At 47.9% G+C, this 17,814-nt stretch overlaps 7 protein-coding genes across 7 annotated transcripts; 4 read left to right on the top strand and 3 right to left on the bottom strand. All coding sequences in view use genetic code 12, as the record gives it.

Moving 5' to 3' along the window:
* Positions 1-28: 28 nt before the first annotated feature.
* DIURU_005513 (uncharacterized protein) lies at positions 29-2,599 on the bottom strand (the record flags this gene model as incomplete). Its single annotated transcript, XM_034158504.1, has 1 exon — positions 29-2,599. The coding sequence occupies one exon, from the start codon at positions 2,597-2,599 to the stop codon at positions 29-31; it is 2,571 nt and encodes an 856-aa protein (XP_034009742.1).
* Positions 2,600-4,520: 1,921 nt separating this feature from the next.
* Positions 4,521-8,051, top strand: PDS5 (Pds5p; the record flags this gene model as incomplete). Its single annotated transcript, XM_034158503.1, has 1 exon — positions 4,521-8,051. One exon carries the CDS (start codon positions 4,521-4,523, stop codon positions 8,049-8,051), a length of 3,531 nt encoding a protein of 1,176 aa, XP_034009741.1.
* Positions 8,052-8,263: 212 nt separating this feature from the next.
* DIURU_005511 (nitronate monooxygenase) lies at positions 8,264-9,396 on the bottom strand (the record flags this gene model as incomplete). The annotated part of the gene is made up of 2 exons (XM_034158502.1): positions 8,264-8,957; positions 9,029-9,396. 2 exons carry the CDS (start codon positions 9,394-9,396, stop codon positions 8,264-8,266), a joined length of 1,062 nt encoding a protein of 353 aa, XP_034009740.1.
* A 667-nt stretch (positions 9,397-10,063) lies between these two features.
* Positions 10,064-11,509, bottom strand: GLE1 (nucleoporin; the record flags this gene model as incomplete). Its single annotated transcript, XM_034158501.1, has 1 exon — positions 10,064-11,509. The coding sequence occupies one exon, from the start codon at positions 11,507-11,509 to the stop codon at positions 10,064-10,066; it is 1,446 nt and encodes a 481-aa protein (XP_034009739.1).
* A 399-nt stretch (positions 11,510-11,908) lies between these two features.
* On the top strand, positions 11,909-12,772 carry DIURU_005509 (mitochondrial 54S ribosomal protein uL5m; the record flags this gene model as incomplete). The annotated part of the gene is made up of 1 exon (XM_034158499.1): positions 11,909-12,772. The coding sequence occupies one exon, from the start codon at positions 11,909-11,911 to the stop codon at positions 12,770-12,772; it is 864 nt and encodes a 287-aa protein (XP_034009738.1).
* A 1,048-nt stretch (positions 12,773-13,820) lies between these two features.
* Positions 13,821-14,468, top strand: DIURU_005508 (uncharacterized protein; the record flags this gene model as incomplete). Its single annotated transcript, XM_034158498.1, has 1 exon — positions 13,821-14,468. The coding sequence occupies one exon, from the start codon at positions 13,821-13,823 to the stop codon at positions 14,466-14,468; it is 648 nt and encodes a 215-aa protein (XP_034009737.1).
* Positions 14,469-16,183: 1,715 nt separating this feature from the next.
* On the top strand, positions 16,184-17,659 carry DIURU_005507 (N-acetyltransferase; the record flags this gene model as incomplete). The annotated part of the gene is made up of 1 exon (XM_034158497.1): positions 16,184-17,659. One exon carries the CDS (start codon positions 16,184-16,186, stop codon positions 17,657-17,659), a length of 1,476 nt encoding a protein of 491 aa, XP_034009736.1.
* Between the last annotated feature and the right edge of the window lie 155 nt (positions 17,660-17,814).

Genomic DNA, 17,814 nt, shown 5'->3' with positions numbered 1-17,814 from the left:
TATCGTGAATAAGTACTCGTAAATATCGTTAGCAGATTTTAATTGTCCTCGCTTTGTCAACATACTCATGATCGTAGCCGACATTGAAGTAGCGATATATCCCGCGAGCGTCGTCGGCACGAGCCAAACCCTGGCCGTGCAATAACAGAACAACTTCGCGCCTGTTCCCAAACAACTTGTGATTGATCAGTTGCATCAATCCCAAGACCAACTTGATCATAACCTCGTCATCATTGAATAAGAAGATATCGAGAACGTGACAGGTCAAGTTGAAATTAAACTTGTTAGCAAATAAACCCAAGATCAACTCTGGTAAGTAATCCATCGGCTTGATTCCCATGACTTTGAAGTGGGTGTACAACCGGTTGCAATTACGGTTAAGCAGTAACTCAAACTTGTCCAAGAAATAGTTTTGTAATGAACTAGTCATCACTGAAAGTGAAATTTTGGCAGCTTGTTCTCGTTCCAACTGACCCAGTTCGGTGTACCGCTTCACCTGGCGTTGAGCAACCTTGTAACCCAACACCATCTGCAAAAGACGACGCAGGTATACTTGACAGACTTGAGCCAATGCCTTTTGAGAGTTTCTGAATTGGTAAAAGAAGACCGACACCAAAGGCGTGATCTCGGGGAAGTAGAAGTCACTGACGGGAGCTCCACTTCCGGCTTGGCAATCGTGCAAGTACACGACGAAGGCAATAAGGATCCGACACAACTTGTGCATCACATCGAAACCTTGGAAAAAGTTCACATCCGGGAATACATCAACAAGCTCCCTCATTATTTCATCGAATATGAACTTAAGCTCGCCAATGGTGGCACCATTATCCGTGACAACCAATTCCTTTAATTCTTCAAGCTTAACAGTACCCCTCCGTTCTTGTTCCTCGAAACGAGCAATTGTTGATGCGTGATGAGCCGACCCGTGGCGATAGACTTCAAGTGCTGTGCTGACGCGGTGCAACTCCAGCAGAAGCTCATCAAACTTTTGCAAGTTCGGCATGATTTTGGTATCATAGATTTGGAAGTAGTGTTCACAGAATTGTTGATCCCATTGATGTTCCAGAGTTTGAGCCAAGTGTTCCTTCCACCAAGCACGCGGACGGACTTCAGGAGAGATACCTCTCCACACCATATCATCGACAGAGGCTTCCACTTTATAGCGAGCCATAGTCATATCCAGCAACTGGCGCCAGCGCTCAGTGTCTTTGACTTTTAAGCGACCAATCTTCTCAAGGCGCTGAGTGGTCTTGGCCTGTTCTTGCAGCTCTTTGAGAAGCGCTTGATAAATCAAATGCTCCAGTTGTTTCTGGTGGCGAAGTTTGTCCTTGTTCAGCTTCGGGGGCAACCAGGTTGGCCGCGTGTAACTAAAGTACTTCGACAGTTCACTTGAAAGCTGCTTGACTTCGGCAAGAGAAGGCGCCGGCGCAGGAGCTGAAGCTTCGACGGGAGAGTTGGACTTTTCCTTAACCGTCGCCAACAATTCCTCCAGCATTGGCATCATCAGCAAACGTTTGCAGCTTGCAAGCATCAGCCGGCGCTGGCGGTTTTGTTCACAGAGTTGTTGTGCTTCGTTTTGACTGAACATCATTGTCAAACGCTGGGCATCTTTGTTCATATGTCCAAGATCCAACGCTGAAGTATCAGCACTGGTGCTAGCAATAGAAGTGGTGGTGGTTTCGGGCAGCTCAATTTTGTCGCTATTGTTCAGCGTTAGCAGCAGCAGTCTCAGCAGAGCCAACAGCAGATTCCGGCTGTCGTTGCCGAAAGTGAATTTTTCACCTTGGTTGATCAGAGTCAATGGCTGGGAGAGAGGGACATTGTATACCGGCATCAGCAGGTCGATAACATCGTCATCGTCGTCCACAGGCAATGACAGTTGTTGAGGCAGCTTAAGCAGATCAGCAATTTGAAGTCGACGAAGTTTAAGACGTGCCAGAGGTGTCATCAGCGATGGGGTGCGGTTTGCTTGAGGAATAGTGTTGTTTTGATCATGGTTGGTCAAACTGGAACCAACTAGCAGGGCCCGTCTGGTAGACAGGGACCGCAGCGGTGGCAGTTGTGCGGCAATCGGGGATTGATCAAGGGCGTAGCTGGCACCACCAAAAGAGAGTCGGTTGAGGCGAATCAGAGGTGCTCTGGCTTGTGAGTGCCGAACCCCGCGTGATGCATTCTCAGTGTTGGTGTCAAAATCAAAGCCAGCAGCCAATTCTTCAGATTCAGGAATGGCCGAGGAACTCAACTGTAGCGGAGAGTCATGTTGTTGAGGTTGTTGTGGGGTCACTGGAGGCTGCTGAGTAGCTTCGTCTAATTTCAATTGTGGGATTTGCCTGGGAGTTTGCCTGGGAGTTTGTGTCGGGGTTCGCTGAGGTTGTTTTGGAGTCAGCTGGATCGGCTTTCGGTAAACCAGCAGATGACGGGAATGGGACGCTTCCGGGTATTGTATAACCTGGCGAGGAGGAGACAGAGAGGGAATAACCTTAGGCACCTGCGGCTTGATTGATGATCCAATGACGATCTCTTCGAAGTTATCGTCAAGAGGGACGCTGCTATCCTTGCTGGGTACTTTAGGATGAGACAGCGACCCTTTGGCCATCATCACCGTCAGAGTGATAAATTCGAAAAACAGCATGCTAGCTGGTCAGGGGCGGGGGAGTAAATGAATGGATGAACGATGGATGTTCAGCGCCTTAGCGAAAGAGCGACAATGGTGGGAGTATGGCCAGCGGCGGTAGTGATGAGGAGGAGTGTATTCCCGGTCGCCTTTTTTGCACTGCAAATAATGGCGACGCGTAGCGGCGTCCCCTTACCGACGGGGACTATTTTGGCTTCTGAACCTTGAGGCATCTACTTTGAGTTAAATTACCTAACCATGCAGAACCTTTTGTGTAGAATGAATTGCAGTTGGTTTGAAGACTATACGGCCAACATAGTTGAAGATAGCTTAACCGTCACTGTTACTGGAGCTTACGCCATGTCATGGATTCAGGGGAATGAAGCATTTCACCATCAGACGCCAAGGCGGGCTCTCGGTTGAGGGGTTACATGAAACGCGGGCAGTGTTTGGCATCGCGAAAAGCGTGGCTCATAACCGAGAAGGAGCTATTTGTGTGAGAATAACGACAACGATATGACGCGCTTCATTAAGCATGATGTATATGTATTCGATGATGGAGAAGGGAGTATGCGGAGAACTGAGGCGTGAGGGATTTCAAGGAGTATGGCCAAATACTTCATCCTGATTTGGTGGCAATTTGCATTGGTATACACTCATAGTGAGGGCCGAGGCGCGAACCGCGCTTGTCCAGAACGACACGGTCAGTGGTGGGGCTTGGGACATACATTGTTTTTGTCCCGGGATCATAACCAGATGTACGTTATCCCTCATATTCTAACTAGGCGGTACACCAACCAACAACAGGGGCCAAAAGAAACCGAACCGCTAGACCCGAAATCAGAATGCCGTTGGTTTCAGTCTAATGATAGTCCATTGGCGTCATTGAAAATCCAACTCCTTCATTGATAGCACTTGCTTCGTGACGGAATGCTGGGGTAGGTGCTTGCAGCAGCTGCTGCTACTTTTTAGGTCCATTTGGAAACAACTACCTTGTTCCCTCATCATATTTTTATTTGGTCGAGATTTAGGGGTGAACATTACGTTTGCATACCGTTCAATAGCTTGCGTACTTACATGTGTTCGATGACATTTAGCAGGAAACTAGTCTATCAAATGATGTCTGACCTCATATGTGTTGTTTACTGTACGGTGACGATTTGCTCCATGTGATCTCACTTTTATGGCGTGAGTGGTCAATAAATGCGACAGCGGGTTTGTCTTGAGGCATGTCTCGGTATACTTTTCACTTTGAAGCAAGCGACTATACTCCCTTCATCTCATTAGCATCCAATTATAAGCGAATCAAGGGTGCATTAAGCGGAATAAGGTTAGGCTGAAGTTGTCTGACTATATCAACGAGCGATCAGCTGAAACCAAGGTTTGTTAGGTGCAACTCATCATGAAAATTTGATAATGTTGCCGTCTTAACCCCTGAAGGGATCACATTCGCGTGCTTCTTTTCGGACCAATTCGGACGGTCAGCAATTAAGTGCGTTTATTACCATCTTACTTTGTGGTGGCATCTTTAGTACGAAACGTGCTCCTAATCAGACCTGGGGTACAGAAACTTTCATTATTGTAAGCTTGGAATACAGTTGGTTTCATCAGCGTTGTTTGGAAGTGATCATACACAGTATGGTCTCCCATACATTTAAGCGTTCGTGAATAAAAGAGAGCAATCTAGTGAATATTAGCAATCAAGGGTCAATGATTCGACGTTGTGGCAAATCGTAGTCAACTCCATTGTATTAATCAAAATCTTGTTCAATTTATCATTAACACATTGTCCATTTCTATCAGCATCGAGTTTGCATCCCCAATCCCAAGATCGATGAGTGCGGCGCTGCTTTCTCTGGGGGGGGCCATCAATTGTTCGCGCGAAACTAACGCGTCAACGCGTCTCATGGTTCTCGAATTCTCGGAGCCACTCATTGGCACCGTTAAGGAACCCATTGATACCGGGACTCTAGTCGATCGGTTGACCAGGCTTCACAAGGAACTCTCGCTGGTCGAGCCCTCCCGAGAATCTCTCGATGAATACTCCTCAGTTGCCAAAGACCTCGCGAACTCCAAGTTATTGAAGCATCAATCTCCAGGCGTCGTCGCTTACACCTGTTGTTGCATCTGTGATATCCTTCAGATTCATGCTCCTGACGCCCCTTATACTGCTTCTCAGCTTACACTGATCTTTAAGGCGTTGACGCTGCAATTGTCTCGTCTTGGAAATGGACCCGACGCCCCCTATGCCCCACAATATGAATATATACTTCGGAGTCTTACCGACGTGGAACTGATCCTGCTTATTACGGATACTGGATCCAACGCCTCCGATTTGATCGAAGCCATGTTCACTACCATTTACCACGCTGCCGCTCGCAAGCTCGATCGCCGGCTTACAATCAAGGCGGCAGGGATGTTGGCAGAGATTGTCGCTGAAGCCGAAACTATCCCTCATGAGGTGATGGATATGATCATGGCTCCATTCAGCAAAGACCCTTTTGCCAACGACAAGAGTATCAATATTGGCTTCCAGATTCTGGTTCACATCTGTGAACTGAATGTCGACCGCATGCAGCGTCTTGTCAGTCAGTACTTTAGTGAGATGTTGTACTCCGAGGGAGAACGGGTGGAGCTGGGAGAGAAAAAGGCGAGGAAGGCCTTGAACCGCATTCATCACTTATGTGAGCAGTTGTGGAAATTTGTACCAGAGATTCTCGAGCTGGTTATGCTGCTTCTTGATGATGAACTCAATGCTGATGACCCCGAAATCCGTGAGATGGCAACTCATACCCTTGGCACAATCATCGGATCGCCTAACTACATTGAAGCGCAACCAGTGTCAAAAGTCAACTTTTTTGTTGTCTACCCCCAAGTTTGGGTGCTGTGGCTCAGCAAGGTTACCGATAGTAGCGTCGCTGTCAGAACGGCGTGGGTCGACACCATTGATCTTGTTATGGCAAACTCTAATGCTCAGGCTCTGGAAGTATGGGACCGTCTCTCTCGTTGTTTTGCTAAAGCTTTGCGTGATCTGTCTGATCTGGTGAGAGGACTGGCGTGGCAAGCTTTATCCTCCATGCCTTACCGGGTGACGAGAAGGTTGATTGATCCCAGTTGGGTTGACACCGTGCTTCAAGAATGTCGTGACAAAAACTCCAAAATCAGAAGTACTGCCATCGCCGTGGCGTCAGAAACATATAATCAGGCTGAAGAAAACGCTGATCCCAACCCCGACCTAGATCAAATTCCCCTGGAACTTTTGCATTTGTACTACATTAACGACCGCCTTGTGGACGCTCAAGTTGACATCGCTTGGTTTGAACTGATCGTTCCTTTGACTATGGCAACTACTCCTCGGGTGCAAAGAATTTTGTCCGTCTGGAAGAACTTAGATCCTCGTGCTCGTGATGCGTTGGAGGCCTCAATGGATCGTCAACGACAATTGGCGCCGGTGGTCCTGACATTCATTGAAATGGGTCAACTGAATGCCAAGAATGGAGATGTTGATTCTGAAAGAGTGGCTAAGGTTGTGAATTGGTTAAGCACTCAACTACCACAAGAATGGAAACCTCGCGAAGGACTTGATCGCCTTTATCGCAAAGGTACCCCTCGTCACTGGTTCCTTCTCCGGCAATGTATGGACCCTGTGAGCTCCTTGACTACAATTCGGCAGCTGTTGACTGAACTTGAGCTGAAGATCACCGATCCTGATACGCGTCTCTGCGTACGAGTTCTAGTATTGCGGAGTGCGCTGATAATGTTCAACAAGTCTAATGTAGCTGAGATAATTAGCCTGGCTTCGCGGTCACCTGAAGCTCGTCAAGTACTTCTGTTGATGACTACAAAAGCTCCTACATTGGTTGAATCCCACCTTGATGATTTATGGGAACGAGTGCGTCGTGGTGAGACTGGTGCTAATCTCGAAGCCCTTTATCACTACGCTGTTCTGCGTTTTGAGTTCGATATTGATGCTACCACTGTTAAGATGCTTGCCGATTTGTCTGTTACTGGATCTGAGGATGATGCCACCAACGCAATCAAGCTTTTAGCTCTTTCTCGTAAAACGATGGCCATCAGGGAAGTGATCCAGCGTATCCACCCATTAAATCCATCCGATCCTCATTTCACAACGCACTTGGCAACGTGGGCTCAGCTTGTGCTCGTTGAACTGGAAGCAGTGCTGCCTTACGCCAACGAAGTAGCTCTGGTTCTTGTTCTGATTCTCATGGAAACTCAAGAACGTGAAGATATGATCGATGCTGATGAAGTCATCAAGCAAAAGTCACTATCACTTCGCATCATGGTCAATCGGCTTTTGGGCCTTGTCGAAGACGGTCGGTACCCCCTGCGTGAACTCGAAGCTCAGTGTAAGCCAGTGATGCAACTCTTGACGTCACTAATTGGCCATCTGGGTGAAATTGTTCCTGAACTGCTGGCTAATTATCCTACCCCACCCTCGCATCGTCAACAGCTTCGACTCACAGCGGGTGAATTGATCCTACAGTTGGCAGAGGTTCCCGTCTATGACTCGCTTGTACTGCCGACTTCCTTGCGCAGACTCACAGTGCTCCTTATGGATAAGCTGCAGGATGTACGACAAGGATTTTTGCAAGCACTTAATCAGCGGGTGATGGAACGGAAGTTAGATCGTCGTTTCATTGCCATTGGGTTTTACACTGCATTTGAAACTGACCCTGAACTCGCTAAGCAAGCTCGCATGTGGATCCTGCTGTTGTTCAAGCGTCAACTGCTGCATAAGTGGGAGAAGACGTTGGCAACAGTTGTTTACTTTTTAGCACATGATGAGAAGTTTTCCGAATACCTTGAAGATGAATCCGGTGAGGTCACCAATGAGAGTCTTCTTCATGGCTGCCAGTACGTTGCAATTGTACTTCGCTACTTCATCCAGCTTATTGCTCAACAAGAAAACATTTCCTTGCTTTACTATTTGGCTAGTCGAATTAAGCAATACCGTGATATTTCGGTGGACACGGCGTTGTATCAACTGCGGCCTCTTCCTCTTGAGGCACGCAAGCTTTACATCGTTGCTGAAACTGCTCAATACCTTCTCTTGAAGTGGGCTGAGCAACACAGCTGGCCTCTCACTCTGTATCCTCAGAAGATCAAACTTGATGCCAATATGTTTGTACCGATGGCAAGTACCGAAGAAGTCCACGATGTCATCACCACAGTGTTTGTCCCTGAGTCGGTTCAACAAAAGTTGGATCGCCGCAAGAGCACAAAACGGGTAAGAGCAGACAAGCCCACCAAGGCCGCTTCAGGAGCTCGTAAAAAGGCACGGGTTGAGGCTGCTCCTTTGGAGCCGTCTCGTCGCAGCACTCGCCATACGAAGCAGGTCGACTATCACGAAACCACCGCTGCTGACGATGATAGTGATGATGACGATGATAATGATGACGACGACGACGATTACTAGTTCAACTACCAATCAAGTGGTGCCAGATGGATGTGCATTCTCGTTAATTAATGAATCAAATTTAACGAGGTATAATAACCGTAGAACATGATAGTCAGCCGAAGTTCAACTTACTGTTGAATTCTTTACACAAGAAGGGAGAGTAAGCCCAGTTCATATCAAGTATTCATTATCAATTACTTAATGGTGTTGGTTTACTAAACACCAAGTCTTCACGCTTTACGGCGAGTCAGACGATTCTTTGGCAAGACACGGTCAAATTGACGAACGACATCGGCAGCGTGCACGCCATTCTCCGCAAGTCTCCACTTGTCTCCCGCGATGTAGAAGGCGTATTCGGGAGATTTCACGTCAGCCATCCACAGCCGGTAAGCGGTGTACATGTAGCCGAAGGGCACGTCCAATTTGCCCAGCGTCATCATGAGATTTTCGATAAACGGCGTGGCCACCCCTCGCGTCGGCTTGCCTGAGATGAACGACACCATCTGCGTCGGCAACCGGCGGTCAAGCTGGGAGTGGAAGTAATGGGTGGCGTTCAGTTCGGGACACAACAAGAACGCCAGCCCCATGAGCACCATGTCGGCGCCAGCGTCCATGTACCGTTGTACATCGCTCACTCTGACAATACCACCAGCAGGGACAATGTAGCAGTCGCTCGCTGGAGCTGCCGCCACCGCCAGAGTCACCGCGGTGAACGACTCCCATGTGGACTGACGCTGGTCATGGTCAGGCATGAAGGTACCACGAGGACCACCAGCTTCCCACCCTTGTACAATCAACCCGTCGACGCCCGCGTCCATCGCGAACTTGGCTTCGGCAACGTTAGTCACCGTCACCATCACCAAGCTGGTGCGTTTAAGCTGAGTAACAACGTCCTTCGGTGGGCAGCCAAAGTGGAACACATCACTGGCTTTACCTGCAGAAGCCACTGGTAGAACTCAGTCAATAAGGGTTCATTTTTGATGAGCTGTTGGAACAGGACGTTGCCGTTGGCGAACGAGATCTTGTCCGGGTTCGGCTTGAACTCGCGGTAGGCGTCGAACCACGTCTGCTGTTGCTTTTCCGTAGGCGGTGGATCGATGTCGTGGTTGTAGAAGTTCAAGTTGACCCGCAACTGGCCGTTCTTCGTGAGCTCGTAGCCATCACCAATTAGCGCCTGGAATTCCGTCACTGTCAGCTTGAGCAGGGCAAGCGACTTTGAGAGATTGTGGGTGCCAAAGGGGAGCGAACCAAGGCCGCCCGCCCGAGTCACATCGGCGGCCATCTTCACCGTCAGAATGCCCGCCATGGGCGCTTGGATCACGGGAATCGTGCATTGTAACGCGTTCGTAAGTCCAGTCATCATCAAGAACAAACGTCAGAATGGTCAGCGGCTAAAGGCTACTGGAGCGTTTATATATTCTCTAGCCCGGGGGCTGGGGGAAAGCAGGACATCGGCTCACCCTGCGGTGCAGTTGTCGGCTTCGAATTGCGGGGGGGGGCCGATGAATAGCGAAATATGCAGTATGTCAGCTAGTAACAGCGGCAGGTACAGTGCTCAAGGCTCAACAGAGGCAAGAATGCATTTTGGAATCGACGTTGGTGGCGACTCAATGGAGCACTGGGTAAGTGCTCTTTGCACTAACATTTCACTACCAATGTGTGTGCGAAACTTCGGACTAGATGCCAATTGAAAATTCCGTTGCAAAACCACTGTTAGCTGATCGTTGGTGGATAGCGGTCGTGTACGCTTTTAAGTTTAATTCGAGTTTCCTTGTGAAGCAGTGGTAAAAACCGACCGAGGTTATTTCCCCTCGCCGATGTCACGCTCAAGTGGTATAGTTTCCTAGGTTTGACCGATTACTAAATATTGTAGTGCTCGTAATGACATAGATGAGGAGATAAGGGAGATTGAAACCCCCTAAAAATCATTTCGTTCGTATTGTATTAGCATCCTTAAGGCGTGTCTGTAAATCATCTCTATCTCCAAAAAAATTGTATGTGTTTCGTTATGCCGCATATTCCAGGTGGACTCACGGATTCATTGGTTTGATCCCTTTGATTTGGCCCAGCTTCTCCCACTCCTCTCCCGCAATCAATAATCGAGCCGCCCCCAGGAAGTGTTGTTGTGATACTGACATGGGCCACGCCAGCGCCACTGCTTGAAGTAACTTAGCTGATTGACGACCGTATTGGGGTAAGAAATGTGACGCAGCCACTTCCCACCATGACGAGACGACGGCAAAGTGAGTGTTATCAAGTATCAGCTGACTGGTATTAAGCATGCGAGCCAAAAATTGCCATTGGCTTTTAAACAGATAAATTGACACTTGTTCGCCGTACTCTGTGAGCCACGACATCACTGCCCACACCGCGGCGATACCCCCCACCCGTTCTTCGTACTTGACAGCATCTTCCCAAGTGCTATCAGTGCGCTTCCAGTTCATGCGATAACGGCCTTCCTCAGTGTCGATCAGACACGAATAGCCAATGATGTAGGGACACTTTTTGACGAAACGAGCGGTTAAAAAGTATTCAAACTCGGGGAACTGTTTGAGCAATATGTATGCCATGTGTGCGAGAGGTTGAGCCCGCTCAAGCTTGATCCCAACCTCGGTTTCTGCCTGAGAAATGATGGCTTTGGCAACAAAATTGAGTATGAACTTGTAGGCGGCCGGATGGCTTTGTGTTTGTTTCAAAATATTGATGACCTCTTGTCCAATCGCAGTCAAATGCTGCTTCAGGTCCAGAAGCTGACCAAATTTAACGTTAAGCTTCCGTTTGTAAGCGCCCACCTGCTTCTTTAACACTTGATCATTAGTAACCGTCTGTACCACCTGGGTCTTAATATCGGCAATGTCTTTTTTGTATTTCTTGAATTGTTGGTCGATGCTGGTAAAGTTCGTGGTGCACTTCAGTTGTGAGGCAAGCTGGCGTTGGCGTTCCTCTTCCTGTTTCTTTTCCACTTCTTTCTGCGCTTCCTGGCGTTTGCGTTCTTCCTCAGCCTTACGCTTCTGCTCCTCTGCTTCTCGGCGTTTGCGTTCTTCTTCCTGCTTGCGTCGTTGTTCTTCCTCTTTACGTCGCTTTTCCGCCTCTTCCCGGCGTCGTTTTTCTTCTTCTTGTCGGCGTTTTTCTTCGGCTTCAAGACGTTGTTGTTCAAGCTTGATGACCGCTTGAGTGTTCTGTCGCTGACGTTGGAGCGACTGGGCGGTATTTTCCGAGATAGTTTGAAGCTGTAGTTTCATGATGCTGTGGAACTCTTGCTCGAGGGATTCGATTTCAGCCTCAGGCAAGGGACCCCGTGGCTGGATCCCTTCTTCAAGTTGTTGAAGCTGACGATGGAACTTAGTCACCGGAGTGGGGGTCACCACATTGAGCTTCTCCATCAACGGAGCTGGTACCACCTGATGCCTCAGGGCAGCGGGCACTGGCACTTCAGGCAGCACCACACTATAGTTATCTGGAAGCCCAAAACGCATCGATGGATTGGGTGCGCGCGGAACCGTCTTGGTGAAGCTTTCGGTTGAGTTAGTCGACACTCGATGAGATTCAGGTATACGGATTAGAATTTTACAAAATATCACCTAATAAGCAAACGTGTCACGTAATAATCGTTTCTGAGCACATAAGTGCTTGATGTTATCTAGCAATTAATATTTAAACCATATTGGAAACATCCGCGCACAACACAATGACTGAAGTTTAAACAAACGTTACGAACATCATGTGAAGATCTAAGCATCATATGATACTTATCTCTAGCTACGTCACTGTTGTCGTTGTCATAAACTTCTTACTTGTGTTGATAGAGTCGGTCACTGAGCTGTATACAGAACCAGTGCGATAGTGAAAAATCTGTTCTTCGTTACCACTCCAACATGCTGATCCGGGCGTTTTCGACGACGGCGTTGCGGAGCCGAGCCGGCTACTCCACGGTTGAGCCGGTGCACCACCTTGTCAAAATTAAAAAGAACGCGTTGAAGCCAGCTCTTTCCGAGTTGTTAAAGTCTTCAGATGACATCACCGCGATCAAGTTCAAGCCTACCGAGATTGACCAAGACCGGGTCCAGGAATACTACGACAACACCCTCAAGCTGGATCTCATGCTCCACTTCTACGAACACGACGCAAACACCGTCTACGGGAACAAGCTCCGGTCGTGGGGTAACGACTCGCCGTATAAGATGTACCGTCAGTTGAAGAAGCCGGTGAAGACGCTCAAGCAAACTCCCGACGTCCACCCCATCACCAACAAGTCGGTCCCCGAAATCACGCTGATTGTTGTTCAAGCCTACAACAAGGATGCTCTTGAAGAGCTGTGGCTTAACATTTCGACCAAATTGCAATTAGCCCAGATCACCAACGTCCGTCCCAAGCAGTTGTACTCGCGTACTAACATCTTGCCGTGGAAGACTCGGGTGGGCAAGCAGTGTGGGGCCATGGTCGAGTTGACCGGGCGTGACATGCACCAGTTCATGTCGACTCTCTCCGAGTTGGTGTTGCCGAGAATCAGAACCTTCCGCGGGATCTACAACTCCACCGGTGACAAGCAAGGTAACATCACGTTTGGGCTTGGTCCCGAGGACGTGAAGTTGTTTCCTGAAATCGAACAGTTTCAAGACTTGTACCCCAACTTGTCTGGTATGAACATCACTTTCAAGACCCTGGCCAACACCGACGACCAGGCCCGCACCTTGGTGAGCTCGTTCGGGTTCCCCTTCTGCAACAGAACTAAGGCGTAAACGTGTATATAGCACCTCAATATAGGTATAATTGGCACTGGTAAATGTGTCAGACATTCAAAATAAATCACAAATAATGTTCAACGACGACATAAACGATCTAATGTGATCTCTGATTCAAAATCTTATCATCCTTTTTAAAAGAGAGCACTAAAGTTTTGAGGAGTTTAGTGGCCATGGCTAGTATAATGACGCGTCAACGCTACTAATGAGCATCGTTCCGGTAGTACGCTACTGAAACTCAAACGCGAAGACGTCTGGTAAACGAATTGCAGGATCGAAAAATATTACGAACTGGTTTTATTCTTTGGTGAATGCCACTAGTTTCTGTGAATTCCCTCTACCACTCTAGTTCTGCGACTGGTTGACACAATGCAGCCCCTTATCGGTATTGTTGTCGATCCCAAGTCTACGCTTACTCAGTATGAGGCCATTTCGGTGTCACCTGCACGGAGTGTATCGAGGATCCCCAAGCCGTGTCTACGATGCCGCACGGTGGTCGCGGTACAACTGGAAACAAACCGCGACCCCCCAGGCATTGTACCCGTTCGCCATGGCAACGACAATATTAAGGTTTATAGTGATGGTTGCTGGTACCCGCACGTCATGCCTGCCTAGCAACTTTAATGGAGGAGAGGGGAGACATGAAAATACACTTCTGTCGCCCAACGCATTGAGCAGCCGTTTTAGCGTCGTCTAAATGGTGCGGCCACCCGTAGGCGCCTCACATGCCGCACGGGGAATCTGGAAACAGACGCTGATTACCCGCTACTAGAGGCCCCAACGACCCGAGCCGGGTCCACTAGATGTACTCTAGTCTCCCTTAAGCACCCCCTTTGTTGCCATTGTGTCAGTTGTCACGTCATCGGGGTAGTGTGCTGAACCAATGCCGCTCGGAAGTCGCTGCTCGTCTATCGGGGCGACAAAGGACGACGCACCCACGCACCCCGTAATCAGCTGTGTGTACATGACTGCCCCCGTCAATGGATCTCCGGCATGCAGAGACGGGGGCTCCATATAGTCTGGGGGAGGGCCCACCCGACGCCACATGTTGTTTTCGCTCACGTTCGAGCCTAGCGCCATCAGAGCCCGGACTTACCAGTTTGTCAAACGTAACTCCCAGGCTCGCGGGCTCGTCACTCAAGGCCCATCTAATACCACGTTTGGATCCAGCGAACGAAGCTCGCCCACCATTGTGCTGGCGTCGACGTTGTCAAAGCTTAAGCTGATGTTTAAGCGCAAGAGACACGAACCCGAGGAGCCAGAGTCGTACGTGCTTCCGGAATTCACGTTTGATCACCGTATCCTGATGGTGATTGACATTGACACCGATGATTACGAGAACCTGACTTTGCCCGTGGAATATTTGGTCAAATGTGATGACAACCAGTTCGTTCGAGTGCTCGGTACCAACCAGAAGACGGTGGCACAAAACATCGCCGAGATGGCGTTGGATGAGTTGAAGCGTCTGGGGATACCCGTGGACTCGGTGGCCGTCAACTATATCAACGGTGACATCACCGATAGCGACAACACTAAGTTGGGGATGGTGCCAGGGTTGACTAGGGGCAAAAAGGTCCTGGTAAAGCCCGATGACACCATGTACGATGTGCCTACGCTGATGGCGGCACTGCCATCGACAAAAGACGAGATTGCTAGTCATTTTAGTGACACCAGCAGCAAGCTGACCATTTGACTTTACTTAGCAAAAGGCTCACGACGTTATGTAACATTAGGGAATTGGAATAAATGGTAATTGGAGCTCCACATCGGGCAATGCAACTGGTGGCAGCGGTGATATGCGTCCGAACAATAAGACATTCCCATCGGGAGTCGGGGGTGACGATTTTGGCAGTCGACTTCGTTTTGTGGCTATTATGCCTGCGCGTCGTTAGACGAGCAGTTCCAAGTACAGAAAGAGTGTTCTGCGATTTACAGGCAGACAGTCGCCTTCGTCTGAGATTACTTATACCATCAAGGTTAGTGGATCATCATAAATCCACAATCCTGCCGTCAATTATTTTTTTTTATCTATAAGTATGCATTAATATCTACCTGTAAAAAACGGTTGTAGAAGTCTCTAAGAGCCACCCACCGCCGTGAAAAAAAAAACAGATGAGATATCTGCGAGTTGAGGAAGCAAGAACAAATTGCAAACCTCTGAGAGATTAATAACTGAAGTAGGGTGCTCAACTCTTGCGTGAAAATTATTATTCACGAAATGCGATGACCAGCGGCGCGATTAGGTTCAAAACATACTCGTATTTACCAAATTGCGTCGAATATGTGGCCATGCATGGAACAGCGACCGCATAAGAGCACTGGTAAGGGAAATAGGTCCAGACTTGCAATCGTTTCCAATAATTCAACCTGGTTAATCCGCCACGAAAGGTTCCGTAGTCTAGTTGGTTATGGCGCATCCTTAACACGGATGAGGTCCCCGGATCGAGCNCGTAGTCTAGTTGGTTATGGCGCATCCTTAACACGGATGAGGTCCCCGGATCGAGCCCGGGCGGAATCATCTTTTTTGCCTGTGCTTCTTCAACGTATCCCTCGTTTGATTTTCTTTGCACTGGTTTTGTTCTGTAGATCTAATTCACTTTATCTTTAGCCATGCCTATTGTGGCCATAATGTTATTTTCACTCCTCTAACTATAAGTACCAGGAAAATACAAACTAAAAATGATCTCTGCCGTATTTCATGCTCACCAGAAGTCATTCCAGTTATTTGTGGGCTCACAGCTCTCGGAATGCGCTATCAATGAATTCATATAGCACACAATATTGTGCTTTTAATATTTTTCAAAAATGGCATTGTGGCCGAGTGGTCTAAGGCGGCAGACTCAAGCGAAAGCTTCTCAACTGTGAGGTTGGGGTTTCTGTTATCGTAAGATGCGCGTGTTCGAATCACGTCGATGTCATAACTTTTGATTCTTTTTGGTCTTCTCGATGAAGAATCGAGAGCACTCGGATTTTTGCAAATTTGTACAGAAGTCTGACAACTTGCAATAATACGACAAAAATCATTTTTGTGCATGCGTTCGAATTACCCACATGAATATCTTTATCAATTTCATTAATAGGTGTCATGAACTGATGAATTAAGTATGCGATGATTTAAATCAAGTACAGTGCCCCAAACTCCGAATGGTCAAGTGCAACATTTAACGTCAGCCTTGCCTTGCTTTAGCTCAGTCGTTTACGATTGAATTGAATCATACTAGGTTGGCTTTATCCAGTAAACTATTAAAGCAAGAGGACCAACTAGTAGAGGTTATTGAATCCGTTGTCCAAATAAGCTTAATTTTCTCACTTTTCTCCCAGTTCTCAATTGCTTCCCAATTGCTTCAAGAGTTGCAGGCTGTCTTAAATACCGCCACCGCGCCCCGCACCTGATCCCACTCCACCGTCATGAAGCTCATACGCTCAGAGACGTACTATGAACGACAGTTCACGTACCGTCTGAAGATGGGGGTGTATTCAAACTTCAACGTCACCGTCAAACTTGACCGAGTGGTCACACCCACCCACCTTTCGCATGCCCTTCGCCATATGATTCGAAAGCGACCAAATCTTGCTCTTACTGCTGACGATAATGATCAGGTGATGCTCCTCGATGAAATCCAATTCAACGATGTTTGTGTGTTTGAAGAGGAATCAGAGTTTAATGAACAAACGCTTGAACGTCTTAACGAAATTCGATTTGACACGAATCTGCCGACTTGGCGAATTGTGGTGTGGCAAAGTCCTCAAACCAGCACCCAATGGATTTCATGTGTGTTTGAACACACCTTTTACGATGGCATGCTGGGGTCATTCTTTGCCGAAGACCTTGTCGAAGCATTAACTGGAGTCCACGAACCTAAGAAGACTCCACTTGATTTCTGTGATGTGGTGTATTCAAGTGATGAGCCATACGAAGTGAATGATGAGCCTGTCAAGTTAACACGACTGATTAGCCACGCAGGATATCCCAAAGACCCATCATCGCCGTCGTTAAAGCGTCTGGCTTCATACGCGCCAATCACTCCAACTCCCCGCCCCCAGATCTATGGTCCCACTCTGGAAGTGTGTGACCTTTACTCCTCTGGCGGGTGGTGGTGGACTATCAAGCATTTATTGTTGGAAATTTTACCATCGTTTTTCAAAAAGCATTATATCAAATGGACCGAAGGCATCGATTTGTTTGCTCACCCAAAGTATACCAACTTACCGGCGAAATTCGGCAGCCATACCAATTACCGAATCATCAATATTAAACCGGCGGAATTGCTCACCCGTCTACGCAATAACTCGATGACGCTCACCCCGTATTTGGCGGCAGTGGTCACTCGATGCTTTCAGCAGGTGATTGTACCCCACATCAAGCCCGATGCTCAAAAGTACAGTGTGAATTGTTCGCTTGTGGTGAATGGACGCCGGTTCTATCCCGAGAAAGCCGATGAGCTTCGTTATAACTTGTGCATGTCTGCTATCGACGTCATTTTACCTCCTCCTCCTATTCATGAAACAGAAAATCAAATCATTTCAGCTGATACCATCGACATTTCTCATCAATTGGCGGTTGGGTTACACCTGCGAGAGCCTTTCGGTCTAATTAGCTTATGGAGATTCATTCTGCCATCAGCCTACTTTAACGGTCTCTGCGGTTCCCACTGTCGTTCAACTACTGAAGTCAGTAACTTAGGGTTATGTGATTTCAGTACCCCCAAATTCAAGGTCAAAGACATGTGGTTCTCTCAAGACATCGGTCTCTCGTGCCATGCTGGGTTTAGCGTTATTTCCACTCCTGAAGGTGGGATGAATCTCGTTATGGGGATCTTGGACGAGTACCTTCCTTACGTAGACGACTACGTCAAAGCCGTCGATCTGCATTTGCACAAATAATTGGTGGTGAGATATTTTGGGATAAAGAACTATGGGATGCTGACTGTAAATACCGTAATGGACAAATTTTTTATCTTTTTCAAGTGAGTGATAGTGGTCTATTCATTGTCTATAAATGATTCAATAAAAAGGTCGTAATCGTATTGCGGACGTAC

Source organism: Diutina rugosa, assembly GCF_008704595.1.
Source record: "Diutina rugosa strain CBS 613 chromosome Unknown scaffold9_size288278, whole genome shotgun sequence".
NCBI classification, from domain to species: domain Eukaryota; kingdom Fungi; phylum Ascomycota; class Pichiomycetes; order Serinales; family Debaryomycetaceae; genus Diutina; species Diutina rugosa.
Note: the sequence above shows the minus strand (reverse complement) of the source record. Positions and strands in the feature narration are given on the sequence as shown.